Genomic DNA, 27,887 nt, shown 5'->3' on the forward strand with positions numbered 1-27,887 from the left:
GCCTGTATCAACCCATGAATTGATTTCCATATTCCATCGACTGAGCACCTGACCTTCAACCGTTCGTTTCTGAGTGGTAAACAAGTCAACTTCAACGTGACTTGCAACATGACGTCGCAGCCTGGCCCCCGGATGGGCCCCAAGGTGTTTTTGTTCGGACCTCAGGCATTGGGTTTTGATACCAAGCTCTTTGCAATGCTCCACAGCCATTTATACGGCCGCTGGGCATTGGATGCCTTATCTGACCTGCCCGATGCTTGGGAGAGTCTCGTCAAGCAGGTGCCAAAACTGCAACATGTGGAGGGTGAACGACTATTGCGAGAGTTGCATCGGGCCTTGCAGACGGGAAGCCTGCCAGACTCTCTGTTTCCCCTACCCAATATCCTGCTCTCGCCCCTGGTGGTAATTGTTCAATTGACCCAGTATCTCGCCTTTGTGAGGTCTGCGTTTCCGGGTCTTGCGGATACCGACGAGCTACCCCCATCCGCTATGGAGGCTTCGGAGAGCCTCGGGCTATGTACCGGTATCCTAAGCGCCTTTGCTGTGAGCTGTGCCTCCAGCCTAGCCAAGGCTCAGCAATATGGTGCCGTGGCAGTGCGATTATCGATACTTGTTGGTGCGCTCGTGGACGCAGAGGAGGCATCACCGGACACAGGAGGGACCGCCATGTCCTTCTCAATGTCATGGAATGCATTGGAGTCTCGCGCCAGCGTGGATGAAGTGTTGGCAAAATTCCCAGAGGTAAATCAAGCCCAGACCACTTGACATGGAACTACTGATTAACGAGACGTGAAAAGGCGTACATCTCTGTTTTCGTTGATGAAAAGAGGGCCACAGTGACTGCCCCCAAGGAAGCAGCTCCTGCTCTGGTTGCACAACTCAAGTTATCTGGTGCGCATATTACTGAAGTTGCACTTTCTGGTCGGTTCCACTGGCCAAAACATAGTGAAGATGCAAAGCAACTCATCGCCCTTTGCGACCGTAACCCCTGGTTTCAGTTCCCCGATGCATCTGAGATGGTGCTGCCAAGCAGGCTGAGCACTGGAGGCCGTCTGCATGAGATTGCATTGCAAGAGATTTTGCTCAAACCCTCCGAATGGTTGAGATTGTTCAGCCTCGTTCATTCATCACACATTGACGCAGGTGGTGCGACTTTTGTCTGCTTTGGTCCAGAACGATGCGTGCCACCGACAATGACAAGGAAGCTAGGTTCTCAACTGATTCATATCTCTGACATTGATATGTCGATCTCTTCCCTACCGAGTGCACTTCTCCGTCCAACTCCTGCAACGCCCCTCGATAGTCTACCAGACGATCAGATCGCTGTGATTGGGATGGCTTGTCATGTTCCTGGAGCGGAAGACCTCGAGGAGTATTGGAGAATCTTGACCAGCGGCCAGTCACAGCACACTGAAGTCCCATTGGAGCGCTTCAGTATGAAAACGGCGTTCAGGGAGTTCGAGAAGGATCGCAAATGGTACGGTAATTTTTTACGAGACTATGACACCTTCGACCACAAATTCTTCAGGAAAAGCGCGCGCGAGATGTCGTCCACTGACCCCCAACATCGATTGGTATTGCAACTTGCATATCAGGCCATCGAACAGTCTGGGTATTTTGGAGTTTCCGATCCTAGCAAGCACATCGGATGTTATATTGGAATCGGAAACAATGACTACGAACATAACATTGCCTGCCACCCAGCAAACGCTTATTCGGCCACGGGCAACCTCCGAAGTTTCGCTGCCGGGAAAGTCAGTCACTATTTCGGCTGGACAGGTCCAAGCTTGACAATTGATACCGCCTGTTCCTCATCCGGCGTCGCTATTCACCAAGCGTGCCGCGCTATTCTCCATGGCGAATGCACTAGCGCACTGGCGGGCGGAGTCAATGTCCTCACCAGTCCTGAATGGTTCCAAAACCTGGCTGGTGCCTCCTTTTTGAGCCCGACTGGACAGTGCAAGCCGTTTGATGCAAGGGGGGACGGATATTGCAGAGGAGAGGGCGCTGGCGTTGTCTTCCTCAAACGGCTTTCCTCCGCTATTGCAGATGGAGACCAGGTGCTTGGGGTGATAGCGAGCACGAAGGTGTACCAGAACCAGAACTGCACAGCAATCACAGTGCCTAATTCGCTATCACTGGCAGAGCTTTTCCGGGACGTGGTGAAACAGGCGCGGCTTGAGCCACAGGCTATTTCTGTAGTCGAAGCCCATGGAACGGGGACTCCAGTGGGTGACCCCGCGGAGTATGATGCTGTTAGAAGGGTGTTGGGGGGCTCAGTCCGCTCGGACACACTCTCCTTGATGTCTGTGAAGGGTCTACTTGGTCACACCGAATTTGCGTCGGGTATTGTATCCTTGGTGAAGATCCTGCTCATGATCAACGAGGGCTTCATACCCCCACAGGCTAGCTTCACGTCTATAAGCCCTGCCCTGAAGGCTGGTCGTCGAGACATGATAGATATTGCGACGCATCTAACGCCTTGGAATGTCGACTTCCGGGCTGCTCTTATCAATAACTACGGTGCCTCAGGCTCTAACGCGTCAATGATCGTCACACAGGCACCGAAGCCCCGCTCTTTGACTTCGAATTCCTCGCTGATATCCACGTCTGCTACAAGCTTTCCCTTTTGGTTTTGCGGAGTTGACTCACAAAGTCTTCGAGCATATGTTACCAAATTCAGGTGTTTCATTCAGGACAATGCCGGCTCTGCTAAGGACTTGACGGCGCGCAACTTGTCATTTCAACTTTCCCGCCAGTCAAATCGCACTCTGCCTAAAGGTTTAATACTCAATGCTGCCTCTCGCACCGAGTTGGAGGAGAAGCTTCTGGCCTTTGAACAAGGGGATAGGAGCATCGCGGAAATTGAAGTGCCCCCTCCTCGTCCGGTCATTCTTTGCTTTGGCGGCCAGATCTCCACCTATGTCGGTCTAGGAAAGGATGTCTACGATCAAGTCGCCGTTTTGAGAAGCTACCTGGACCAGTGCAACGATATATGTCTCTCACTAGGCCTCGGCAGCATCTACCCTGGTGTTTTCCAAAGGTCTCCAATCATAGACACGGTGGAGTTACAGACTGCACTCTTCGCGACGCAGTACTCCTGTGCGAGAGCGTGGATTGACTCCGGAGCCAAAGTGACCGCAGTGATTGGCCATAGCTTTGGCGAGTTGACAGCTCTCTGCATTGCCGGTACCTATTCTTTGACTGACGCCCTCAGGCTGATTTCCGGTCGGGCACGTCTGATTCGCGATAAGTGGGGTTCTGACAAGGGATCCATGCTCGCCGTGGAGGCGGACCTTGCTGATGTGACAGCATTGCTGTCCAGTTCGGACAAGGCGGATGTCTCCATTGCCTGTTATAATGGTCCCAGATCCTTCACCCTCGCGGGCTCAACGGAATCTGTTCAATTAATCGAGGAACTCGCACGGAGCAGCCCGATCTTCTCTGGCATGAAGCTCAAGAAGCTGAATGTGACCAATGCCTTCCATTCTACCAAAGTCGATCCGTTGATGAGTGATCTGGAAGGACTAGGTCGCGAAATCCATTTCAATGAGCCAATTATTCAAGTTGAAGCAGCGACTGAGACAAGATCTAGCTCAAACCGTGGGTCCCATTTCATTGCCCAGCACTTGAGAAACCCGGTCTATTTCAACCATGCAGTCCAACGACTTGCTGAGGATTACCCGGCTGCAATCTGGCTTGAAGCTGGATCAAATTCTACGATTACTGCAATGATCAGCCGGGCACTGGGAAATTCAAGCTCTCCCCACCATTTCCAGTCTGTCCACGTCACCAGTGAAGAATCCCTCCCATTTTTGGCTGAAGCAACGACGAAGCTGTGGAAGGAAGGCCTGAATGTGTCATTTTGGGCACATCATTCGAAGGAGGCGACCAATTACACACCCGTGATACTCCCTCCTTACCAGTTCCAAAAGGCGAGACATTGGATGGACTTGAAGGAGGTTCCTGAAGCCAAAGCCTCTATCAGCGAAACTGTGCAACCTCGAGAGCCACCCAAGGGTCTAACAACCTTCATCGGTTATGAAGATGAGGCAAAGCAGTCTGCCCGATTCCGAGTGAATACAACCTGCGACAGGTTCCAGCAGCCGACATCCGCGAATGTTGCTCTGAATACCACTGCCATAACACCTGGCATGCTTCAGATTGAAATTTCACTCGACGCAATGATGAATCTGCAACCTGACTTCAAGACGTACCAATTCCAACCGGAGATCCAGGGAGTGTCTTATCACAATGTCCTCATTGCCCATGATTCCAGGGACTTGTATGTTGATGTTGTTGCCAAAGATGATACACGTCTTGTCTGGGGATGGAGACTTTACGCTACTGACTCCGGGGGTAACGTAACCGACTTCAGCTCTGGAAATATTGTTTTCCTGCCGGTCAGTGACCCTACGCTCAAGGAGAACTTTGAGCGCTTGTCGCGTCTGAGTGGCAAGAAACGGTGTGCTAGTCTTCTCCAAGGGAACGGTGCAGACGACGTGCTTCAGGGCCGAAATATCTATCGAGCGTTCGAGCAAGTGGTCAACTATACGGAGTTGTTCCGTTGCGTAACCAAGATAGTGGGAAAGGAGGATGAGTCGGCAGGCTATGTCTCAAAGGCATATGCTGGGGAGGCCTGGATGGACCCAATTTTGACGGAGTGTTTCTGTCAGGTCGCCAGCATTTACATTAATCTCATGACAGATTCATCTGACCTGTCTAAAAGAGGTGTCTACATCTGCGACGGCATTTCCAGATGGATGCGCAACCCCAAACTCCATAGCATGTCTTCAGCTCCTGATGCTTGGGAAGTATTCGCTGTGCATCACCACGAGTCTGAGCATAAGTATGTCAGTGACGTCTTCGCTTTCGACACTCGTGATGGATCATTGGCCGAGGCGATCCTAGGCATTTCTTCTCGGATTGTGCCCATGGAATCAATGCGCAATCTGTTGACTCGGGGCGCTCAGCAAGAATCTCACTTGTCCACCGTTGCAGTCTCGTCAACTTCTACGCCTGTCCACGCTCCCATTCCTACAACGACGGTTAGCTCCGCTCCCCATCGCTTGGATTCGTTCCAAGATAAAAAGACTGTGAAAAAAGTCGTGATGCCACCTGGACCAGACGTCTCTGCAAAGACTTGTGAGATTGTCTCTAATCTTTCTGGATTGGAGCCGGAAGAGATAGAAGATGACTCTGATCTCATTGAACTTGGAATCGATTCTCTTATGGCCATGGAACTGGTCCGAGAAATTGACGCTGCATTCAAATGCACTCTTCAAAACGATCAGCTTATGGAGCTGACCGACTTTGCCAGCCTGGTATCGTGCATCCGGTCTACCTTGGGCTTTGACGACGAGGAAAGCGGCGTCAGCTCTGAGGGCAACTCTTCAGTCGACACAGAAGCATACATACTTTTGGAATCGAATGAGCCCACCTCACATGTCAATGGCGCCAACGGTATCATCGGCGTTGATAAAACAGATGGCAGCACTATTCTGCCTGCATCAACAGTTGTCGATGCATTCCGTGAGATCAAGTGGGCCATTGATGATGCCATTGTCAAGGGCCAACTGGGAAGCTATTCCAAGCAGGTCATGCCGCGGTCCACAGAGCTCTGCATTGTGTTTATTGTGAATGCCTTCGAACAACTCGGTTGCCCAATCCGGTCTGCAGTGCCGGGTCAAGTGCTTAAACGCGTCCCATACCACCCCAAGCACGAGAAGTTCATGAACATGATCGTCTATGGGCTACTGGAAAAGGACGCTCGTTTGGTAGACATTAACGGCTCGACTATCACACGCACGGCGGTTGCACCGCCGACTGCATCTGCGGAGACATTGCTCAGCAAGCTGTTGCAGGATGAACCCGTTCATGCTGCTGAGCACAAGCTCGCATCATTGGTGGGCCAGAAATTTGCAAATCTCATCACGGCTAAAGAAGATGGTCTGCAGCTCATCTTTGGTACCCCTGAAAGCCGAGAAATTGCTGCAGATATGTATTCAAACTCCCCTGTCAACACAGTTTGGATCAAACAGCTTGAGCAATTCCTCGAACAGCTTCTTGGTCAACTTCCCAAAGACGGACAGCCCATCTGCATTCTCGAGGTTGGTGGGGGCACTGGCGGGACAACAAGCAGACTTGTACCATTGCTCGCCAAGTTAGGGGTCCCCGTGAAATACATCATGACGGACATTTCAGGATCGCTCATCGCGGCTGCTCGCAAGCGCTTCAAGCAGTACCCGTTCATGGAATTCAAAGCTCTGAACATGGAAACTGAGCCAGATGCCAAACTCTTACGGAGCCAGCATATCATTTTGGCCACCAACTGTATCCATGCGACGCGGAACCTGTCCATCTCGTTGAAGAATCTGCATCGCATCTTGCGACCTGATGGTGCTCTCATTATGTTGGAGATGACGGAGCAAGTGCCGTGGTGCGATTTCATCTTCGGATTGTTGGAAGGATGGTGGCTGTTTGAGGACGGGCGAGACTACGTCCTCCAGCCAGCTACCTATTGGGAGAAGGTACTGCATTCGGTGGGTTACGGCCATGTCGACTGGACTGAAGGAGACCTTCCCGAGGCACGCATTCAGCGTTTGATTATCGCCCATGCGTCGGGGCCCAGGTATGATCGTGGACCAAAACCTCCTTTGCCTTCCTCCTCTGAGCTCAAGTTACCAGACACCTCTGAGCGCCGAGCGATGATTGACGCCATTGTGCACAAGTACACAAGAGACTTTGTTGCTCCGTCACATAGTGTATCCCCTAACAAGCTGCCGTCCTTGAGTTCCGGCCAGTGTGTGCTCGTTACCGGTGCTACGGGAAGCCTGGGTGCCCATATCGTGGCCTTCTTGGCACAGCGTCCAGACATCCACACAGTGGTATGTCTGAATCGACTGAGCACGACCGAGGCGACAGTGCGACAACAAAACTCTCTTCAAATGAGAGGCATCTCACTCGACCCGACGTCGCTGTCCAAGCTAAAGGTGATCGAAACGGACACAAGCAAACCCAATCTGGGACTCTCGCCCGAGAACTACCAATATTTGATCCAAAACGTGACCAGCATCGTCCATAGCGCCTGGCCAATGAGCCTGACACGCCCGATCCGGACCTACGAATCTCAATTCAAGATCGCGCGGAGTCTCATCGACCTCGCACGCGAAGCCACCCAGCACCGACCCGCCCCATTCAAATTCGGCTTCCAGTTCATCTCCTCCAGCGCCGTGATCGCAAACTACCCCCTATGGGCAGGAACACCACTCGTCCCCGAGAAACCTGGTACAGTCGAATCTGTCCCTTTGACAGGGTACGCCGAAGCCAAACTCGCAACGGAGCGCATTCTGGCCGAGACATTGTATCGCTTCCCAGACCGGTTCCATGCGATGACGGTGCGCATCGCCCAGATTACCGGCTCGACTAGCAATGGCTACTGGAACCCCTCCGAGTACATGCCGTTCCTGATCAAGTCGTCGCAGGTGCTCAAGGTTCTTCCCGATCTCGATGGTACCCTCTCCTGGTACCCTGTTAACGATGTAGCTGCCACCCTAGGCGAACTACTCCTGTCTCAATCTGCGACGGATCTTATTTATCATATTGATAATCCGTCTCGGCAGACGTGGCGGGAGATGATTGCGATCTTGGCTCGCGCGTTGGATCTTGGACAGAAGAGTATTGTTCCGTTTGCTCAGTGGGTAGATCGGGTGCGGCGTTTCCGGGGGAGTATTACCGATAATCCTGCGTTGCAGCTGATTGATTTCTTTGATCATTACTTCGTTCCGATGTCTTGTGGTGGTTTGGTTCTAGATACCACCAAGTCTCTGCAACATTCCAAGACGCTGCAGAGCCAGGGTCCTATTGACGAGGATCTTATGAAGAAGTATATTGCCAGGTGGAAACAATCGGGATTTCTGAGCCCATAGATGGATTCTTATGTGGCGTCGAGGGGCATTGGCTTGTTTGATTAGAGTTCTCTCGCTTGCTTTTTATTTTTTGCTGGGTCCAGCTTCTCAATTAAGATTTTCTCTTATATCTGATTTCCAGTGTTTGTGCCATGACTGAAAATAGATGTCGATCTGAGGGGTGGCAGGTTAGCTACCATTAATGACAGGATGATTCAGCGTCTACCCAATCCTCCATATGTGGTAGTATTGTAAAAGAACAAACCATCTTGCCGATTCCGTCGGCCTTCTTAGGCAGATCGGGCTTCCGAAATTTCTAGGAGACTCTACACCGTTGAAGGAGGACTCAATGCTCTTTCATACTAGAATAATACAGTTACGAGACCAGGCGCCGTATTTTAATGAAAGTAAATCATGGTATCGAGACTGGTAGAGGAATATTGATATTCCGGGCCTATTCCTAATATGTTCTAGTGTCTCTTGGCGGTGGGGCCAGAGAATCTCTCGAAGAGCATAGTAAGATGCACCGGTTTCGAGACGCACTGTACGAAAGATTCGGTGCATCATGAATCCTGTCATAAACCTCGGAAATTTCAACCAGACCTGCCGATCACATTATGCCTCCTTGTTACATAAGTGCCCTGCCCAGTAGTGCCATCGTCCAGAGTAGGAGTACAAAACAATCTCCCCATCTTGGCCAAAGTGCAACCCAAGGCCAAACATACTTCTAATCATACTACTGTAATCAATCCCTCCTCTTCCTCCCCGCCCCTCAAATAACCCCCAAACTGCCAGCCTCCACGGCCATGAAGACCCGACGAACCCGATCACCTTCCTCTGATTAGCCGGTCGTCCCGGGAGTTCGCCCACATCGTCATTTTCCTCTTCGTTTCACGACTGTTTTGGTCGACTTGGGTCTGCCTCCCTTGCAATAGACGGTCTACCCCCAAGCAGTCCCAACGAGCTTTGGTCGACACTAACCTGCAGACTTCTCTCTTCGTAACCCCCACTTTACTGTATCAATTGCCTGACAAGTTCTTGGCCTGCTCTCTTCTTGGGTCTACTCGGCCGATCTGCCGACATGAGATTCGGTACTGACTCGTCATAATCTCCCTAATATTGACGGTGTCATGGGGCCTGGGGTGAGATCTCTCTAGGGGAGTTAACACGATTCATGTCCTTGGTAGATCGTACTTCTCGCTTTCGTGCAAAATAATCCGCCCGGCTAGAGCTGGAACGGCGATCCTGAATTTCGGTTTAATTCCTCTGATTCTACGAGTCGAGCTTCACATTCTCCATTGACATGTCCTTCAAATAGGATTATGTGCTTGTTGTTTATGTCAATAACGACACGAGTTCATCAAGAGTCTACTGTATAAGACGCCCATGTAAATGCTGTAGCAAGTAAAGGCACGGGACGGGGAGCCCCACGTCACCAAAAGGGGAAATTTTTCTTGGCTCGAATTCCTCCACAGTATACGAGTTCTTCACGATAACCCAAAAAGAAACAAGGCAACGCCCTGATCAACCAGTAGCAATTAATCTTAAACGGGATCGACACTCTCGCTACGCTCCCGCTGCAGACTCCTGTCCAGAAAACCTGGAGAAAACGCCCCCACCATCGCATCAGCCACAGGTGACCAGTCAAAGGCACGACCCGCAGTTCACGAAGCTCTTCCTTGAACTTTGAAGCACTACGACTGTACATCGAAGCAAGGAGCTAAAGCGACCGCAACCGCAGTAGCCGCGGTCCATCGCGCGATCAACTTTCGCCAAGATGCATACATTGAAAGCAACCGCCGCGTCGTCGCTGGCGTTGCCGGCGGAGAACTACATCTACACGATTGCGGCGTCAGCTCCTGGAAGCTTTGCGGCTATCAGCTCGGATGACTCGCTGCGTGTCTTTGACGCTGCTACTCTCGATCGTGTCTCGGTGATCTCCCAGAAGACCCATGACGCTGGGGTTACTTCGCTTCGGAGCTATGCTGCGGGAGAGTCGCCGCTCTTGGCGACTGGTGGTCGGGAGGGGAAGGTGAAGCTGTGGGATGTGCGGGCTGGGAATGCGGTTGTGGAGATGGAAACTGGTGAGTCGGGCTGAATCATCTTATCTGTGTTTTTTTTTTTTTTTTTTCGCTCCGATTGTCCTTCTGGCCTCAGATGTGGCTTTTGGGAGGTATCTGGTACATCCTGGGATGTGCGGGTACCAGCTGCGATTATGGAGGTGATGCATCTCGGAATGGCTTGAATGGCGTGGGAGAATTTCTACCGCGTGGCGGAGGGACTAGAGTTTCTTTATCTGCTAGACACGGATTGGCTGATCATTCTGTATGTTTCTAGCGAGACACGCCCCAGTGCTTTCGGTGGCTTGCGCCCCAGAGACCAACACGATCGTCGCGGGAACAGAGCTTCTTTCTTCGCAGGCAGTGGTTGCATTCTGGTAAGTGGTATGCCTGGAGTTGCAGCAGGGATATCGATTTCCCGTCGTGTTGATTGAACATCTCCCCGCTGAAACTTATACTTCCCACTGCTAACGACCCCATACAGGGATATCAGATCTCCACAGGCACCTAGGCTGCAATACGTGGAAAGCCACAACGACGATATCACCGAGGTAAACATTATTCCATCACCTTTCCTGTGGAATATTGGAAATATCACATCCCAATCAAAATACCCGTGTCACGACCCTATCGCTAGAAATCCCAACTAATCTGAAATGTCCGGTAACACAGCTTCAATACCACCCGACTCGCAGCAACATCTTACTATCCGGCAGCACGGACGGCCTTGTCAACGTCTACGATACCACCATCACAGACGAAGACGATGCTCTCGTTCAAGTCATCAACCACGGCTCCGTCCACCATGCTGGCTTCCTCTCGGAACGCACCATCTACGCACTAAGCCACGACGAGCAATTCTCCGTGCACCCGGCCACCGACCCCGATGATCCAGCACAGGAACCCGAGCCCGTGCATTTTGAAGACGTGCGCGAGCGCCTGGGTTGCGAGTACGTCGTGCAGTTATGTCTCGGCGCGCAGGGGCCGTACATTGCGGCTGGGAATAAGATGTATGTGTACAGCCAACCCAATAACGCCTGGCCCTTATGTAGCCGAAATACTAATGATGTGAATTTCCTTTGGGCATGCAGTGACAAACGGTTGGATCTGATCCCGCTCGTGTCAACCCCGACATGGCGGTTTGACCAGGAAAATCTCTGGCGTCTACCCGGCGCCCACGGCGACGAGGTCGTACGATCGGTCTACTTGGATGAACAGGTATGTCTCAGCTGAACATTGGAGCCTGGCGTTAAGTCAGGCATCAGGTGTTTATTCGTGACTAATGCTGAATGTAATACAGAGTCAATCCGTTTTCACTTGTGGCGAGGACGGCTTTGTGCGGGCATGGAAACCGGTTGATGGCGACGATGAGGTTCAGAACCCGGCTGGATCTGGAAAGATTTCTCGGCCGAAGGAAAAGAAGCAGAAGGACCGGTTCAAACCGTATTAGTCTGCTACATGCTGTGGGTAATCGCAGCTTGTCTTGTGTAGCATTGGGAGTTAGGGTGGTAGGAAAAATAGGTAGCAGTGCAGCTCGTCTCTTTTTATTGGGTCCTTCTTAGCACGCACATGAGCATGACTGGTGTACTTGGAGCCTACGTTTAAAGCAGTGGCTCCACTACTTTCTTGCAGCCAAGATATACAAGGTACATGATCCAGGCGACTATTATTATGAGTACCGCGTCAGGTTAGACTGGAAAAGTAAGTGAGCGACTCCTCACGTGACAATCTAGTGATTGATGTGTGTTTGATTTGGGGGCCAAATCAAACGTCTTGTCAAAGTCAAGCTTTTGAACAGACCACCCGGAAACAGAGGCGATGAATTGATTCTGTTTGAGTCCGAAATATCCTTATATTTCTTAGTTTCAGAGGAGCATCTAGCTCCGAAGTGAGGAGCAACCGAGAAATGGGAGGCAGTGCACCATTCAGTAGTAAAGGCTGCGCAACATGTAGAAAACGCAAAGTCAAAGTAAGTAGCAGCAGTCATAGTACTGATTCACTGTCAGATATTTGCTGACGTATCCCATGACTATAGTGTGACCTCCAGAAGCCGGAGTGTGGAGGATGTATCAAGCGTCGGATGGTCTGTCCAGGGTATACACAAGGTCATCACTTTTTTGCCCATTACAGCGCGACACATACCCCGGGGAAGTCGAAGAATGGTTCAAGCCCCCAGGAACAGATAGTCAATCGGGCTCAATTGCTACCGCAAAGAATTGAAACACAGCCTCAGAGACGCATGCAGCTCCACGCATCTTTTATGAGCTCATATTATCCCATGAGCTTGGACATGAGGGCTATCAAGGAAGTCGATTTCTTCTTCCAGCTTATGTCGAGTTTCATTGATCTCCCAGCAAAGCCGGTCATTCTAGAAACTGCAATTTCGGCTCTCTCTTGTCTCTACTTTGGCGCAGCCAATCATGACCAGTGTCTTCTTCGCCAAGGTACACAGCTTTATAATGATACGATCCGCCTCGTGGCGAGTCGAATAGGCAGGTGGCCTGTTACAGATGACATTGTATACACCAGCGTTATATTCAAAGCCATCGAGGTAAGAAATTAGAGAGCCCCTCTATTAGAATTGCGAATTGCTGACACTGGTCTCAGACATTCAATTGTCCGGGCGGGACCAAGTCCATGGGGGCTCACATGGATGGCCATAATTCGTTCCTGAGACGTCTCAACCATCCAACCTGTGATCCTCGCATGAAGCATGTTTTCAAACTCCAGAAGCAAGGACTGGTAGGAACCATCTGCATCGTTTACCGATATTTAGCCTCTTCGGCATTCAACTGATCACTATGTCACGCCAATAGATGTATGCACCGATGTTATTCAAAAGTTCCGGTAGTGACTTTGATTATCTGAGGCAATACAAGGACGACGTACCTTTCGACGAACTTTTCGAAATCTATGTTGAAATTACATCCCTCGCTGCTGCTGCAAAGTCCATCGAACTATGTCGCAATCCAAAATTTGACTGCGAAACTCTGCTCTGGTCATGCCGAGCACACCGGAAAAGGGCACTTGGTTGGTACTCTCGTAATCTAGAGAGTATTGGTGGCCGACCAACCCTGTGCTCCATCAACAAGCTGAAACGCATCAAGGTCCCACTCCCGCCGGCCAAGAATCTGTTTGGTTCGTTTTATAGATTTTGCTCACTCCGACAGGCAGAGTTGCATGTGTTCTTCTGGAAAGCGATGATAATCATGCAGCTGTTGATCTACCGAGCCCAGGTCTTGGTTCTGTACCGTGCCAGGTCAAATACTCAATGCACCTCCACCGAGGGCATTCCAATAGATCCCAGAAGCTACAGTGAATGTTTGCTTGCCGGCGACTACGCAGATGAGATATGTCGAGCTATCCCACACTTTTTACAGGAAGGCATGGGGTCATATGGCATGTTGAAGATCACAGTCAATCTTCCTTATATTCTCAAGTCATATACGCACCTGAGATGCAAGGAGAAGTTTCTCTGGGTTCAAAAGATCTGTCAGTCAGTCGCCAGTGACGGCAATGACTTGGCTTTGTGTCACAGCCAGGTTTGGTGGAAATACTGGTTCTTATGTGAGGAACCAACAACAAACTGGATCCGCAGCTTGGCGTTCAATGAAGATTATAGGGAAAGGTGCCACGTTTTTATTGAAGGTGACTTGGTGACTGTGATCAAGATGACCAAGGATGGAGAAACTTGCGCGGAATCAGAACTTCCAAACGTGACAAAAGTGAGAGAGGCAATGAATGCTCCGGACACAAGAGCGCTGCCTGAGCCACAGCGTATTCTCTGACAATGAATTTTGGCACTCGGTATACAAGGCGACGGTCATTGCATTTCAGGGGCATGGTTCTTTGAAAATGGACATATTCCATGCCTGGAATAAAGCTGAGTAATCAATCAAGTCATATTCAAAAGCAGAGGCGTAGTAAAAGACATTTCCTGATCGCCAGCGTCAAGGCTTTGGGAATATTCGTTGAGGCACCATCAGCAATACAGATATCACGTGACATCATTGACTTCAAACCTGAAAGATCTGGCGAGCAATCTCTTATCGCCCAGGAACCAATTTTTTTCAATGTTATCCGCCCGACCAGTTCCCTCTCTTCTCAAAAGGGAACACTTTCCTTTGACACACCTCTCGATAGCCTCACCCTGGAGTCCCTGATGAGATAGTAGTCGAGCAATCAGACTATCCGCTCTTTCGCAGTCCTTCCATCTGCTCCCTCTCATACGCCAGAGCGTCCTCACCACCTACCTACCTTCCTCTACCCGCCAAACACCTCTCTCAAGACGGCTCTCGTTCCTCCTGCAACACAATGGACGCACAAGCCTATCTCATCCGACACGGATGGTCTGGTCCCGGCAATCCCCTCAACCCGAACCAGCGCCCAGGCCCACACGGCGGTCTCGGTCTCACAAAGCCCATTCTCGTCGCGCGCAAACAGAACAACCACGGCGTCGGCAAGAAGACAACGAAAGACCCCACGAATCAGTGGTGGTTGCGCGGATTTGAAGATGCCCTCAAGGGCATCGGTGAGGACAAACCGACCTCGACGAGTTCAAATAATGCGTTGACGAGCGAACTGTACCGTCACTTTGTGCGCGGTGAATATCTTGCCGGAACCATTGAACAGAAGACAGTGGAGGAGCCTAAAGAAAAGTCCAAGTCCAAATCAAAGAGGAAGCGCGATTCCGAAGACGAGGATGAGCGTCGAGCTAAGAAGGAGGAAAAGGCTGCGCGGAAAGAGGAGAAGCGCAAGCGTCGGAAGCTCAAGGAAGATTTGGAAACCGCCGAGTCTGCGACTGTGTCTTCAAGTGAGACGTCTGGTTCGGAGAAGCGCAAGGAGAGCAAAGAAGAGCGTCGATTGAGGAAGAAGGAAAAGAAGGAGCGGAAGGAGCGCAAATCAGAGGAAAAGAAGTTGAAGAAGTCAAAGCGTTCTGCGAGCGATGAGGATTATCCTACACCGAGGTCGACCGATGAGGATCGGGATGATGGACAAATGGATATCGCGGAATCAGATGAAGCCCCTGCCACGACCAAAGAGAAGAAGGCAAAGAAGGAAAGCAGGAAGTCCAAGTCCAATTCCAAGGATAAGGATAGCGAAGGGGAACGGAAATCTGATTCGAAGAAGCCCAAGAAAGAGAAGAAGGCGAAGAAAGAAAATTTCGCTTGAGCTATCAGTCCGCTTTTGAACGTATAAGCGGTGCGCTAGACAGTCTTTTGCATTGCCACGGGATTGGATACATAGATTTTGCATTGATTCTCGCGATCAAGATACCCCTTTTATTTGGCGAGGATAATGAATTTCAAAAGTCATTTTTCATTCTATTTCGTATATTTCATGGTGCCATCTCTTTTCTCATTGCTCGTATCAGCTCTGTACCGGCAACTTCCCAGGTTTGCCGGATATAATCCACGGACGTCTCTCCCAGAAATCATCCTTGATGATATCGATGTGATCAACTATGACTTGTGCTTTTCGGCGGAGCTTCTTGAGTTTGTCCTGCTGTGAGCGCGACTGTTTCGCCTCGGGGGGCGAGACCTCATCTTGAGCTGCTGGTTTCTGCTTGGGCTCCTCGAGCTCATACTACAAGTGCCATGTCAGAGGTCCGAATCGAAGGCCAATGAGAAGGGTTTCATCCTTACTTGGCGGTAGAGCACACTTCCTTTCTTATAGATTTCCTCTTCATTGTTGTAGTTGATGCCAAAGCGCTTGAATAGAATCTCGTTTTTGTCGGCGGACACAGTTCCCTAGTTCAGGTTAAAAAACCATACTCTTTCTTGCTCGATCGCCACATTTCTGTAGGAAGATTGTACCTTTAATTCTTGCTCTGCGTCTGTGTTGCTCAGACCACCTTGTTGGACCATCGTCCAAAAGGTTGTGTTGTAGAGATTGTTAATGTGACCTACAACGCGAAGATGAGCAAGCCTAAGTATTACCAACTTTCCGTGAGATCAAGGCAGACTTACAATCAACTTGTCGCCAGCTCATATAATCCCGCAGAAGTCGCGTCGAAGGATAGATGACCGCCCGGCCATCAAAGGAAGGCAGATATGGTGGCTGGAGAGGCTTTGATGGGAAGTATGTCGACCAAAGATAGATGTAGTGTGCAGTGAAAGTTGACACAATGGTCGTGACCAGTTTCCTGAATCCTCAAAATCTCAATCGGCGGGCCATGAAGATGACAAGCAAGGGAATAAAGCAAAAAAAGGTACGGCCAACTTACGCGCTTCGTCTCTCGAATAGCTGGCAGCTTGGGTGGAAGACAAAGCTAAATTATCAACGTTAAAAATGTGACTTTCCTGGGAGTTTGTTGGCAAAGACGCATGAGACGAACCTGTACTCGTCACTGACGCCATATGCAATACATAGATCCGGAAGCTCTTTCATGACCTCAACCGCCGCAGCATTCATGAGGTCGAGTGCGCGCCGGTCATTTGGCTTGACAAATGCATAGTGGTCCGACAGCCTGTGAGAGATGACATAAATACGAAGAAAGATGAGTGGTAGGGCACCAGGTAGGCCTAGCTAGCCCTCTGTGCAGCTGTAAGTGGCCCACTAGTCCGCTGGTAAACCCCAGAGAGTACTTATATGCTCGAGCCGACTGTGCGCAAGCCGTACACTGGGCGTGGAACGTGAGAGCTTACTTGTGAAATCCTCTTCCATCGATGCGGACCACGATCCATGTATTGGGAAGCAAGACGTCAGGTTGCTCAAAGTCCTTGACGTATTCGAATCTTTGCATAGTCAAAAAATAAACCTGGATCTGGAGGACTGTTTCAATACTTACCTCGAGTTAGCCATAGCTCCTCTCCACTCTCCCTCGCGGTGCTTGTGGGTGTGTCGAGTGCCGAGTGGGTGGATTCGTTGCGGTAGCGAAGACGAGTCATGATTTTGTGCGGCGATTTGGTGCCCGCCCAACTCCAAACTGCTGCGGAAAGCCCAAACTCAGCTTCTGCGAACACAGCTACTGTACAGCTTTTGACTTACGTTCAAGTTCTTCCTCTAGTATCAAGTGGAGTACCTCTATGTGTCTTAATTATTTTACCAGATTTATACAATGTAAACGATTGTGGAAGATGCATGTATCATATTGCCTAGGAAATAATAGTCGCTGTCTAACACAGACCGAACAAAGCCGTCAAGGCATGGGTTCTCCAGAATCCAGAAAGATAGGAAATAACTAGAAATAACGAAGGATCCGAACCACAGAAATATCACGAATGGGTGATCTCAGGGATTGAAATATCCTCATCACCGACTTCACTAGCTCGCTCACTCGTCTCGCTCGCCTTGTCAGACTTGCGAGACTTGCGCGAGAAGAATCCTAGGCTACTCCGCGTCGAACGATCTGCGGAGGGCGCACTGGAGACGGTGCTGTCGATACTCTTTCCCAGTTGGGCCTCGCTGGCTGCGTCCTCTTCAATGTCACCTTGAGACGACTCGCCCTTCTTGGAGAACAGCCCAGACCGGTCTTTCCAGGAGCTGAACTTGCTAGAGCTGCCCTTACGAGTAATCTTGCGGATGAAAGATTCCTTAGATGCATTATCCGCAGATGCTTCGGATGGCATGCGCTCCAAAGATTCATACGACTCGCCGGTGAGAAGGGAGAGTGAACGCGAATCTCGCGATGTGCGTGGCTCCGAGGGGGATCCGTCATCCACATGAAGATCGAAGGAAGCCGCAGAATCTTTGTCCTTATCCTGGTTTGACTTCTTGCCGCTGAAGATCGCCGTGAACGTTGGTGCAGCCGGGTTGAGCTTTGGGGTAATCGGACGGTGGGATGACGACGGCCGAGTACCAATTGGAGCTTGAAGCGGTCGCAGCTGGCGCTCATACGACTCCTCAACAAAATCAGGTTCCCCCGTCAATCCCAGAGGGAGGTGCCCGGAGGATCCATATGAAAGGGAAGGTCGACGAGATGGTGCTCGGGACCACGTTGATGGTGAGGCCCAATCCAGACCGAGAGGGCTATTGCGGTGACCCGTCTGTTCGGCGGACGGCCACCCGAAATGGCGATTGTCTGTGGAAGGATGAGGAAGCTGGTTTTGATTGTCAAAAGAAAAGGTCGAAGAAGGACGAGGGGAGAGAGAGCCACGACGAACGTTTCCAAGGAGCGACGAGGGATCAATGGGATCATGCCGTGGGCTGAACTGATTGTAGCCAGCGCTCAAGTCGGAGTTTCCACGACTGCCAGTGCCGCCGAACCCAAATTTACTGGACGAGAAGATACTCGAGAACGCAGCGCGTCTAGATGGCGGGTGATCCGACGAACTGTCCGCAGTGACTCCAGTAGTGTTGCTCCGTGGGAATAAAGACATAGGGTTCGCCCAATTTCCTGTGTAACTCAGTCTCCGGCGTCGCGAACCGATGGGGTCCATCTCATCAACATTACGTGGGAAGGATTGGCTCTGCCCTGGCTTCAACGTCCCCAACATAGGTGGTTCATCAGCCAGCGTCTTTCCTCGAGGCCGATGAAATCCAAAGAGCCCAGAAAGCCGCCGAGACGCGCTCTTGGGCCGGTCTCCATCAGTGGACAACCCCACTGGCTGAGAATCAGAGTCCCGTCGGTTAAGAGTTTCAAGCGGACTGGCAAAGATACTACCCGGTCTGCTCCCTGAAGATGCAGGCGAAGCGGGCCCGATGCCAAAGCTATCTAGAGGATTACTCGGTGTTTCCATGGTTGAGAAGCGCGGTCGGGTCAGTGGGCGTGGGAACTCAGGTGATTCCTCATCACCAAGAAGGTCGGACGGCAACAAAGCATCAGCCCGAGGGCTCATTTGAGGGTTATTGAATGAAGCCTCCACATCCGAGCGCATAATTTCAGGCGGGTCAGAAAGACCAGGAATGGTCATTCCATTATTGATATTGAAGAATGCAGAGCTGGGCGGGAAGGTAGGCGAGTTCGTTGAAGGAGGATTGTAGCTGAGACCGCCAGTGAAAGCTGTTTCGACTCCTGGGAAGTTCACAGGAGAAGAGACATTGCTGGTCAGCGAGCTGCGATGACGACGCGGTCGGATGGTTGCGGTATTCGACAGATCCAGCTCTAATGATGGCAGGGAGAATGGACCCGAGCTGCTGGGCCGCTGATTAGTTAGCCACTTCAGCCGTTCCTGAGCTTCTTGATATTGCTGCTGAGCCTGTGCATGAAGGCTGACCAGAGTCGCATATCGCGCATGCAAGCTATTCAGCTTCAATTCCCATTGGCGAGCCCGCTCGTTGTCAATCCGATCCAGCTCCTTCCCATCCTCACTCTCACCATCTTGAAGCCCTTTCCTCTCATCCTCGAGCTTCTTGATTCGTCCACCCTTCTCTTGAATCTCGTCGTCAATGATTTTCATATCGGCTTGCTCCTTCACAATCTTCTTGCGGATCTCATCTCCACGTTCCTTGCCATCTTCCTCCAATCGCAACTTGTCTTCCTTCACCTGGGCAGCATCGGAATTCATGCGAGAAATCTTCTCCTGCCATCGTAGAATGTCATTTTTTCGCTTGTCACGTTCTGCTTCCTTCTGCTGAAGAAGTCTCATGCGCTTCGTCTTCTCACTTTGGACGGTTCGGTTGACGCTCTCCAGTTTTGAAACGTGCTTTTTCAAATCTCCACTGACTTCGTCCTTCTCCTTCACACGCTTCTTCAGTTCATCACGCTGCTTCTCGAGATCCTTGAGCACGCCCATGTGTTCGTCGTCTTCTTCCGTCGCTTGCTTTTCCACGTTGTCGTTTTCTTGTTGCAAAGCTTTAAGGCGATCCGCTAATTGCTCCAAACTCTCGTCGCGATTGCTCCGGTGGCCATTCCGGCGAGAATCATCGAACTGACCGTGAGAATAGTCAGCAGCTCCTGTAGCAGGCGATGACTTGCGACCTGTAGAGGGTCGCTTTCCCGGCATTTGACCCGCACTGTGCTCGCGAGACATGACCGGGGCCGACGGAATGGGCAAGCCGGCGGTAGACCTGGGAATTGACGCTCTGATTGTTGGACCACCAGAGGTGGCATCTTGCTGGGCTTGGGATAGCGGAAGGGATTTCGTTCGGACGTGAAGGATAGCACTGGGGGTTTGAAAATTCGCGGCGCTGACGGAAAGAACACAAATATGATATATGCTCCCCGGAATGAGGTTTAGAATTTCGACCGCGGTTTCCGCCCGCTTCGACTCGCCAACTGCAGATCTTTGTTAGGCATACGCTTGATTTTTTTTCGCCGAAGATTCTGACCGCGGCGGAGGTAAAACGTACCCTTGACATTGTTCACTTGAATGATGTGCTTATGTATAGAATTGTGAAAGTCCGGCTGTTTCCAAGCCACACGAATCTCACGCGCTGTAATCTCTTCGAGGGTCACCTCTGGGGGCGGCGGAATGTCGAGGCCCAGCTTCTCCACCAGAACGTCATTTGGGGTCTGGCAGACCTGCCATGCTCGGTATAGGAGCCTGAAAGTTTTGAGTCGCAGCGACGGTCAGTCCGGCATTCTACAACTCCAAACAACCGTAGGAAACTCACCAGATCAGGGCCCATAGGATCGAGACGGCCAGAAACAGAGCCATGAGGCCTCGCACCTTCACTCGCGGGACGACAGTTGGGTAGACATCGAAGGCGAGATAGAATGGCTCATACATCCCAACGTCAGTCACCCATTGACGCGGGCAGCGGGGACGAGGTGGAGGTGGTGGGAAGGAGAGAGAGCAATGCAGACTTGATCGGCCTCTCCAACTTGGGTGGGACATGAATGTCACCTGACCCACGTTTAGTCAGGACCGCCCTTATTGGGACTAGCGTGATCATGGCTCTGGGATCGGCCGCTAGTCTACTTCCAGACTAGCGGATCCAAGATTAGAGACCTCGGCATGCTGGCCGGGCTTACCTAATAAACGTTGGGTGTTGAATATGTTGATGAAGGACCAACAGATCCGGGGCCGCCGGCTATGGAGGTGGGCCTATTGAAATTGGGCCATATCTGCTATTTCTATTTGTCGTCTTAGCCCTGTCTACCATTTCTGTTCATACGGGGATCTGTGGCGGTGGTGATGCAGTCGCGGCTACTTGTCAGCCGAGTGTCACATGGGCCGTTTGGTAGCGGCGATTCCGATTCCCTCCCAACGAACCTGTTTCCAGTGTCCACCCCTCTCTTCCGCCCGATCAAGTTCTCTTGACGACGTAAATACATTCACTTGAAGTTTCTGTTGCGCATTTTATCATCTTCTTACAGAGCCGTCGCCAAGGGTGCTTGACCCTGATCTGGCGAGATGCAGTACGTACGCAGCATCAGCGGCTCTGTCTCCAAGACATGGAACTCGATCAACCCAGCCACGCTGAGCGGTGCGATCGATGTGATTGTTATCGAACAGGAAGATGGTATGTTACAATTTAAAACGAATCCAATCCTTCGCAATCTACTCTTCCTGTCTCTATTGCGAGCTAGGCTGATATCTGTGTTTCTCCGCTCATTAGGCACCCTCGCTTGCTCACCCTTCCATGTACGCTTCGGCAAGTTTTCGCTCCTGCGTCCATATGAAAAGAAGGTGGAATTTAAAGTCAATGGGATAAAACAAGACTATGCGATGAAGCTTGGAGAAGGAGGCGAGGCATTTTTCGTCTTTGAAACCACTGATGAGATCCCCGCATCCCTACAGACCTCACCACTGGTGTCTCCCGCGGCAAGCCCCAAAGTCCCTGGTGAAGATCTTGCATCTTCCCTATCAGAACCAGAATACCTGGACCTTGAAAAATCACACGGAGACGCTTTATCAGAAGGTGCAACGACTCCAATGATGACTCTCCCGCGGCAGGCGCGGGTAACTACGGATCTAGGTATGGCGATCCTGAAGACTCAATTGATATAGTTGCCTCCTGCTAATTCATACTCGTAGGGGTGATGACTCCCTTGTCTCGTTCCCCCGCCGAATCGGAGCTGAGCCCTGCCCATGGCGACTCGTTCAAGTCTAACCCCCCTTCGATCACTCGGTATCGGACAACATACTTTCCACCAGTCTTCCTCGATCCGAGGACGGGAAGCGGACCTCCGTGAGTGGCTCTGGGTCAGCTCATGGGGATGATGCCGAGTGGAGAGATCGTTCTCGTAGCCCTCCTCCGCTGTCACCAGAGGAGGCTATGTCTCGTGCGGTCTCTCTATCTAAGAAGCTTTCCGGCTCAAACATTCCGTCTCACGTTACCGACACCGGTGACCTTATGTTGGATATGACGGGCTATAAAAGCAATGAAGAGGATGCTATTCGGGCCGAGGTCCTCGCTCGCAAGATCCTTGCCGAGGAATTGGAAGGCAGCTATGACATAGGTGCGCTCATCGGTGCAGACGAACATGGGAACCTGTGGATCTACAGCAGTGAAGAAGCCAAAGAGGCAGCCTATCGAACAGCGACCCTCAATTCCATGCGGCCTACTACGGCCCTGAGCGAAGATGCGGTCTCCGACCCTGGGTACCACAGCGAGGGTGACCATCCAACCCTAGAGTCTGCGATGAGCGCGCGCCACCATCGCACCAAGTCGGATGTTCAGCCAGGCTTTCCCACCCCTCCTCAATCCCCATTGCAGGACTCGTTCCCCGTTGAGACTCGCAATTATGCCAAGACCCTGCGGTTGACCAGCGATCAGCTCAAGGCATTGCAGCTGAAGCCGGGACCAAATCTCATGTCCTTCAGTGTGAACAAGGCAACCTGTACGGCAAACATGTATCTGTGGAACGGGAACGTGCCAATTGTGATCTCTGACATTGATGGGACAATCACAAAGTCCGATGCTTTGGGTCATGTTTTGAACATGATCGGACGTGACTGGACCCACACTGGCGTCGCCAAATTGTACACGGATATTGTCAACAATGGCTATAACATCATGTACCTCACCAGTCGATCGGTTGGGCAGTCAGACACCACGCGGGCGTACTTACATGGAGTATGTCAAGACGGATACCGCCTGCCCAAGGGACCGGTTATCTGCAGTCCCGATCGAACCATGGCGGCACTGAGACGAGAAATCTACTTGAGGAAGCCGGAGGTCTTCAAAATGGCCTGTCTGCGCGACATTCTTGGATTGTTCGCAGGGAAAGAAAACCCATTCTATGCCGGTTTTGGAAATCGATTGACCGATGCCTTGAGCTACCGATCGGTCAACATTCCTTCGACACGGATCTTCACCATCAACTCGAATGCCGAGGTGTCTCTTGATTTGCTGAGCTTGAACAAGTACAAGAGCAGCTACGTGACTATGCAGGAGCTGCTTGATCACTTTTTCCCTCCCGTCAGTCTCCTGGTTCAGTCCGGAGGCGAAGAATATACGGATTTCACATACTGGCGGGATACCCCTCAGGAACTTGATGATTTCTCTGCCACTGACAGTGAAGAGGAAGAGGAGCCTGCGGATGATGAAATGCTTGAGGATGATGAGGATGCGGATGAAGAAGAAGATTACGATGATGAACTAAGCGAAGGAGAAGGTAGTGAATACCTTGACGAGGGAGCTGCAGACGAAGAAGGAACCGATCTGGGTGCAAGTTACATATCGCAGGCTTCCGAAGCTCTCTCCAACCCCGCAGGGTCTATCGTGGAGTCTATCGAGGGCGATCAGGACCTCGAAGACGTTGAGGGACTTGATGGAGAAGAAGATGTGCATGCTGTTGGTGCTACGCCGGCCGAACCAGCAAGCTCCATCACCCTTCCTCTCCGTCCCAAGTCTCGGGACGTCTGAACATATCCCCATTGTGTACATTGCTTTCCTCATCCGCACTGAACCATAGAGGCGAAGTTTGTCTCGCGCCATCCAGATACCCCACATCTTGCTATTCATTTTGAACCGGCGTGTGCAACGGCATTGCCCTCTTGGTGACCCATTACCCTGTTCAACACAACTTGCATGCAAACCCGGGCTCGGAGTCTGCACTATACCGAACTGTTTTTGTGATTCGCGTGTCTTTTGGTTCTCTACTCTACGCATTGGTGGCGTTTGAAGCGTTGTGTTCTAGAATAGTGCTTTTGCATCAGAGAAACCACTCTGGATCTATCATTGTATCATTGCAATAATTCATCACAATATATCATTTTATCATATATCTATTATCTACTCAACCCTCTCGAAAGTGTGTTCTCATGACCGACTTTATAGGTCTCGGTCATACTGATAAGGTGAGCGTGTGTTGGCGGTCCGTTCTACCCCACATTGGCTGGAGCTACCAACGGTCCCCCCACAACGGGGACTTGTCATTTATCGACCTTCGATGAAACACAGGCTCATTGACAAACAACATGGATAAAGTCTGGCACCGCAGCAAGATGCCTCCTAGGCAATCTTCTGCCCTTGAATATTACAATCTTGGAAGGTATCAGCGGCCTATCAGCACCACTAGCCCGGATGCCCAGGCATGGTTCAATCGTGGCCTAATCTGGGCGTACGCGTTCAACCACCAGGAGTCAGCGCGGTGCTTTGAACAAGCTATATTGTTTGACCCGGCGTGTGCCATGGGGTACTGGGGTCTTGCATTTGCCCTGGGGCCAAATTACAATAAGCCATGGAAACTGTTCGATGGAGAAGATCTTTCAATAACCACGACGCGGGCTCATGGTGCAGCTATGGAAGCCAAAAGACTCGCAGCCAGGGGGAGTCCGGTAGAGCGAGCAATAATTGAGGCATTACAGCATCTCTATCCGCAGGAGCAGCCTCTGGATGACTGCACTGAATGGAATCACCGGTATGCCGAGGCCATGAGCTCAGCTTATCGGGCCTTTCCGGATGACTTGGATGTTGTCACCCTTTATGTCGATTCACTGATGAACTTGACACCGTGGAGCCTGTGGGACCTGTCTACGGGCCAGCCTATCCCTGGTGCTCGAACATTCGAGGCGAAGCAGGCGTTGGACCGTGTCTTGACCCAAGAGAGAACGCTTCAGCACCCGGGCCTTTTGCATCTGTATATCCATCTTATGGAGATGTCACCAACTCCCGAGATTGCACTTCCAGTAGCGGATAATCTACGAGGTCTTGTGCCGGATGCAGGTCATCTCGAGCATATGCCGACTCATCTAGACGTTTTGTGCGGTGATTACCGTCGAGCAGTCGCATCAAATACCTCGGCCATTCGGGCAGACGAGAAGTTCCTCGCCAATCAGGACGTAGGGCATTTTTATAATCTCTACCGATGTCATGATTACCATTTCCGAATGTATGCTGCGATGCTGGCAGGTCAGTCCAAGATTGCTCTCGACACTGCCAACGTACTTGCGGAGTCGCTCACCGAAGATCTTCTGCGGGTTGAATCGCCACCCTTGGCAGATTGGCTCGAGGGATTTGTGGCTACGCGGGTGCATGCGTTTGTTCGATTTGGTCGATGGGAGTCTATCCTCGCTCTCGATCCTCCTGCGGATATGAGTCTCTACTGCGTTACCACGGCGATGATACATTATGGAAGGGGTGTGGCATTTGCAGCTACGGGCCGCATTGATGAAGCTCAACAAGAGCAGGAGCTGTTCCGATCAGCTGTGAAGCGAGTTCCATTATCTCGGACAATATTCAATAACACTTGTATCGATATCCTTGCGGTAGCAGAGCCAATGCTTCAAGGTGAAATTGCTTATCGCTGTGGGGATTACGATGCTGCTTTTGCCAGTCTCAGACTCGCAGTTGAAAAGGATGACAACCTTCCCTATGACGAGCCTTGGGGGTGGATGCAGCCTGCGCGACATGCTTTGGGGGCATTGCTGTTAGAGCAGGGGCGGGTCCGAGAGGCAATGGACGTCTACGTTGCCGATCTTGGGCTCGACGAGTCACTACCTCGCGCCTTGATTCATCCAAATAATATATGGGCCCTTCATGGTTACCACGAGTGCCTCGTCAAAATGGGAAGACATGCAGAGGCACGCATCATCCGACCACAGCTACAGTTAGCTGTGGCCATGGCTGATGTACCCATTCATTCATCGTGCTTCTGTCGGTTGCAGACAGCAACCTAGACCTTTTTGTACCTGATAGATTTAAATCAACGTGACGAACTCATATTATCAGATTTTATTAATAGCCAAAGGATAGTTCTGCCCCGAAGGCGACCAGTGTCCCTCTGGGTGGAATACCAAGCGGATTAACGCCAAGCATGGCCCAGCGCAAGGCAGAGTGGGAAGCGCGAGGTTCGCAGGAGACGAAGATGATTGGGCAAAATGGCATACTGTGCTAAACCCTATCCAACATTCAAAGTAGAAACTGTGTTGAATGTTTGGTGCGGAGGTCTGCTGTTTCTTGGCGTCGCCATGATGGCCAGCTGTCGAGAAGCTGTGTTTAGATGGAAACGGCAATGATGCTCACGTTCCCCAGATCGAAACTAAGCTGCAAGATCATCTTGATCATATAATTCTCAAGGGTTCCCTGTAAAGCGCTTTTGTCAAAGTCATGTACTTTCTAGTCACATCTCATCAGTTTCATTATGCTTTCTGACTATTACGATCAATATAACCCTACTTGGTATCTGGAGGCCGTTCCCAGACAGCAGAAGAAATGGCTTTCCCTTTTCACCCTGCGCTTCGTTGTAGCTCTATGTTATATGACGGTCGTGATATGCTTTGCATGGGCTTATTCCGAGCACGAGAAGCCAGTGGCCTATATTGATGGCTTGGGAAGTGCCTGGTCAAGTATTAATTTGGGAACTGTGAGAACAACCATATCTTTTGGGGTACATTTGAAGAAGCCGCGATGCTAATTTTTGAGTTTCGTGATACAGGCTGCTTACGCATGTCTCTGGTCTGCCGTTTTTCTCGTGGTCGTCCTCGTCTTCAACTGCAGAGTCCATCCCGGTGCAAGCATTACATTTGATTGCTTGGCCTTTCTTGCGCAAATCATCACCGTCAGCTTCTATGTCAATGAATTTGCTGAGTACCAGCACAGTGGCTACTCGGAGAATACTGAAGAAGCTAAGAGGTTGTACGGAGTAAAATGCTTCGGGATCGCAATGATGTTCTTGGGGCTGTGAGTTTTCACCCTATCTGTGCTTGAAGGGCGGCCCATGTCTAATTACTGCTCATGTTCTTGCAGCATATTTAACCTGATTCTCATGATTAGAGCCTCTATGGCTTGTCATGTCGAGCGGAGGGCTGGGAAGCAGGTTGCTCAGCCCAAAATCGAAGATGCCTAATGGCTCTCTCTAGCTCTCCTTGACTGTGCATCAAAGTCTCAGTCCTCTTGGAGCCGTCGAATTGGCCGATATATGGGCCTTCGGGGATTACATCGTACTTAAAGTCTAAAGTCTAAAGTCTAATGTCTAAATATCTGATATCGAATGTGGGCGCTCTTTCTTTGAATGCCTCCAAGAACCATGTCGATCATAAATATGTGAATGTGCATGAGACTCAACCCTTCGTGAAACAAAATACTGGACCACTTATGCCCTGATACACCTTGTTCCGACGTATCATTTCCCCAGCCTTTGACCGAAAATACCGCCCAACAGCTTCTGTCACAGGACCTCGTGGTAAGTTAATACAAGGATACTTCCTATTTAAAAGCTTGGTAGTATCTAACAGTAAAGTCAGAGCTACCAAAACGCCTTGACCCTCAGCCTGTCACTCTGAACGATAATCAGTATGCCGCGCTGGTGTCCTGGACATACAATGTTGGTAATGGTAATATAGAGTCGTCAGATCTTGTTAGACGCATGAATGCGGGCGAGGATGTCTCCCTCGCTGCGCATGATGAGCTGCCGCTGTGGGATAAGGCTAGTGGTCAGGTTGTTGACGATCTGACCCGTCGCCGTGCTGCGGAATTGCAACTCTTTGATGCTCCTGCTACTCTTCCTGCCCTGCCTGCTCCTCGTTAAATGATGGGGTGGTATATTTAGACTCAGATTCTTCGCTCCTTTTACTTGATAGTTGGCGTTTACATCTGTATATAAGGAAAAGCAGCTACTTGTTTTACCGTGATACTAAAAAGTAAA

At 50.8% G+C, this 27,887-nt stretch overlaps 9 protein-coding genes across 9 annotated transcripts; 7 read left to right on the forward strand and 2 right to left on the reverse strand.

Annotated features, from left to right (window-relative positions):
* Positions 1-108: 108 nt before the first annotated feature.
* N7458_006907 (putative polyketide synthase) lies at positions 109-7,928 on the forward strand (the record flags this gene model as incomplete). The annotated part of the gene is made up of 2 exons (XM_056910289.1): positions 109-741; positions 798-7,928. 2 exons carry the CDS (start codon positions 109-111, stop codon positions 7,926-7,928), a joined length of 7,764 nt encoding a protein of 2,587 aa, XP_056765993.1.
* Positions 7,929-9,684: 1,756 nt separating this feature from the next.
* Positions 9,685-11,417, forward strand: N7458_006908 (WD40 repeat domain-containing protein; the record flags this gene model as incomplete). Its single annotated transcript, XM_056910290.1, has 6 exons — positions 9,685-9,991; positions 10,245-10,344; positions 10,452-10,518; positions 10,640-10,977; positions 11,059-11,185; positions 11,268-11,417. 6 exons carry the CDS (start codon positions 9,685-9,687, stop codon positions 11,415-11,417), a joined length of 1,089 nt encoding a protein of 362 aa, XP_056765994.1.
* A 789-nt stretch (positions 11,418-12,206) lies between these two features.
* Positions 12,207-13,755, forward strand: N7458_006909 (uncharacterized protein; the record flags this gene model as incomplete). Its single annotated transcript, XM_056910291.1, has 3 exons — positions 12,207-12,518; positions 12,575-12,709; positions 12,784-13,755. 3 exons carry the CDS (start codon positions 12,207-12,209, stop codon positions 13,753-13,755), a joined length of 1,419 nt encoding a protein of 472 aa, XP_056765995.1.
* Positions 13,756-14,281: 526 nt separating this feature from the next.
* N7458_006910 (uncharacterized protein) lies at positions 14,282-15,139 on the forward strand (the record flags this gene model as incomplete). Its single annotated transcript, XM_056910292.1, has 1 exon — positions 14,282-15,139. The coding sequence occupies one exon, from the start codon at positions 14,282-14,284 to the stop codon at positions 15,137-15,139; it is 858 nt and encodes a 285-aa protein (XP_056765996.1).
* Positions 15,140-15,337: 198 nt separating this feature from the next.
* Positions 15,338-16,857, reverse strand: N7458_006911 (tRNA guanylyltransferase; the record flags this gene model as incomplete). The annotated part of the gene is given in 8 exon segments (XM_056910293.1): positions 15,338-15,553; positions 15,613-15,717; positions 15,784-15,872; positions 15,937-16,112; positions 16,194-16,238; positions 16,305-16,436; positions 16,615-16,741; positions 16,758-16,857. 8 exon segments carry the CDS (start codon positions 16,855-16,857, stop codon positions 15,338-15,340), a joined length of 990 nt encoding a protein of 329 aa, XP_056765997.1.
* Positions 16,858-17,184: 327 nt separating this feature from the next.
* Positions 17,185-20,580, reverse strand: N7458_006912 (Fibronectin type III domain protein; the record flags this gene model as incomplete). Its single annotated transcript, XM_056910294.1, has 3 exons — positions 17,185-20,126; positions 20,201-20,394; positions 20,465-20,580. The coding sequence occupies 3 exons, from the start codon at positions 20,578-20,580 to the stop codon at positions 17,185-17,187; spliced, it is 3,252 nt and encodes a 1,083-aa protein (XP_056765998.1).
* Positions 20,581-21,207: 627 nt separating this feature from the next.
* N7458_006913 (putative lipin Smp2) lies at positions 21,208-23,665 on the forward strand (the record flags this gene model as incomplete). The annotated part of the gene is made up of 4 exons (XM_056910295.1): positions 21,208-21,316; positions 21,413-21,772; positions 21,832-21,925; positions 21,952-23,665. 4 exons carry the CDS (start codon positions 21,208-21,210, stop codon positions 23,663-23,665), a joined length of 2,277 nt encoding a protein of 758 aa, XP_056765999.1.
* Positions 23,666-24,219: 554 nt separating this feature from the next.
* N7458_006914 (TPR domain protein) lies at positions 24,220-25,920 on the forward strand (the record flags this gene model as incomplete). Its single annotated transcript, XM_056910296.1, has 1 exon — positions 24,220-25,920. The coding sequence occupies one exon, from the start codon at positions 24,220-24,222 to the stop codon at positions 25,918-25,920; it is 1,701 nt and encodes a 566-aa protein (XP_056766000.1).
* A 464-nt stretch (positions 25,921-26,384) lies between these two features.
* Positions 26,385-27,770, forward strand: N7458_006915 (uncharacterized protein; the record flags this gene model as incomplete). The annotated part of the gene is made up of 5 exons (XM_056910297.1): positions 26,385-26,630; positions 26,679-26,923; positions 26,990-27,059; positions 27,378-27,425; positions 27,483-27,770. The coding sequence occupies 5 exons, from the start codon at positions 26,385-26,387 to the stop codon at positions 27,768-27,770; spliced, it is 897 nt and encodes a 298-aa protein (XP_056766001.1).
* Between the last annotated feature and the right edge of the window lie 117 nt (positions 27,771-27,887).

This window comes from Penicillium daleae (assembly GCF_028827525.1).
Source record: "Penicillium daleae strain IBT 16125 chromosome Unknown utg000006l_segment0_segment0, whole genome shotgun sequence".
NCBI lineage: Eukaryota > Fungi > Ascomycota > Eurotiomycetes > Eurotiales > Aspergillaceae > Penicillium > Penicillium daleae.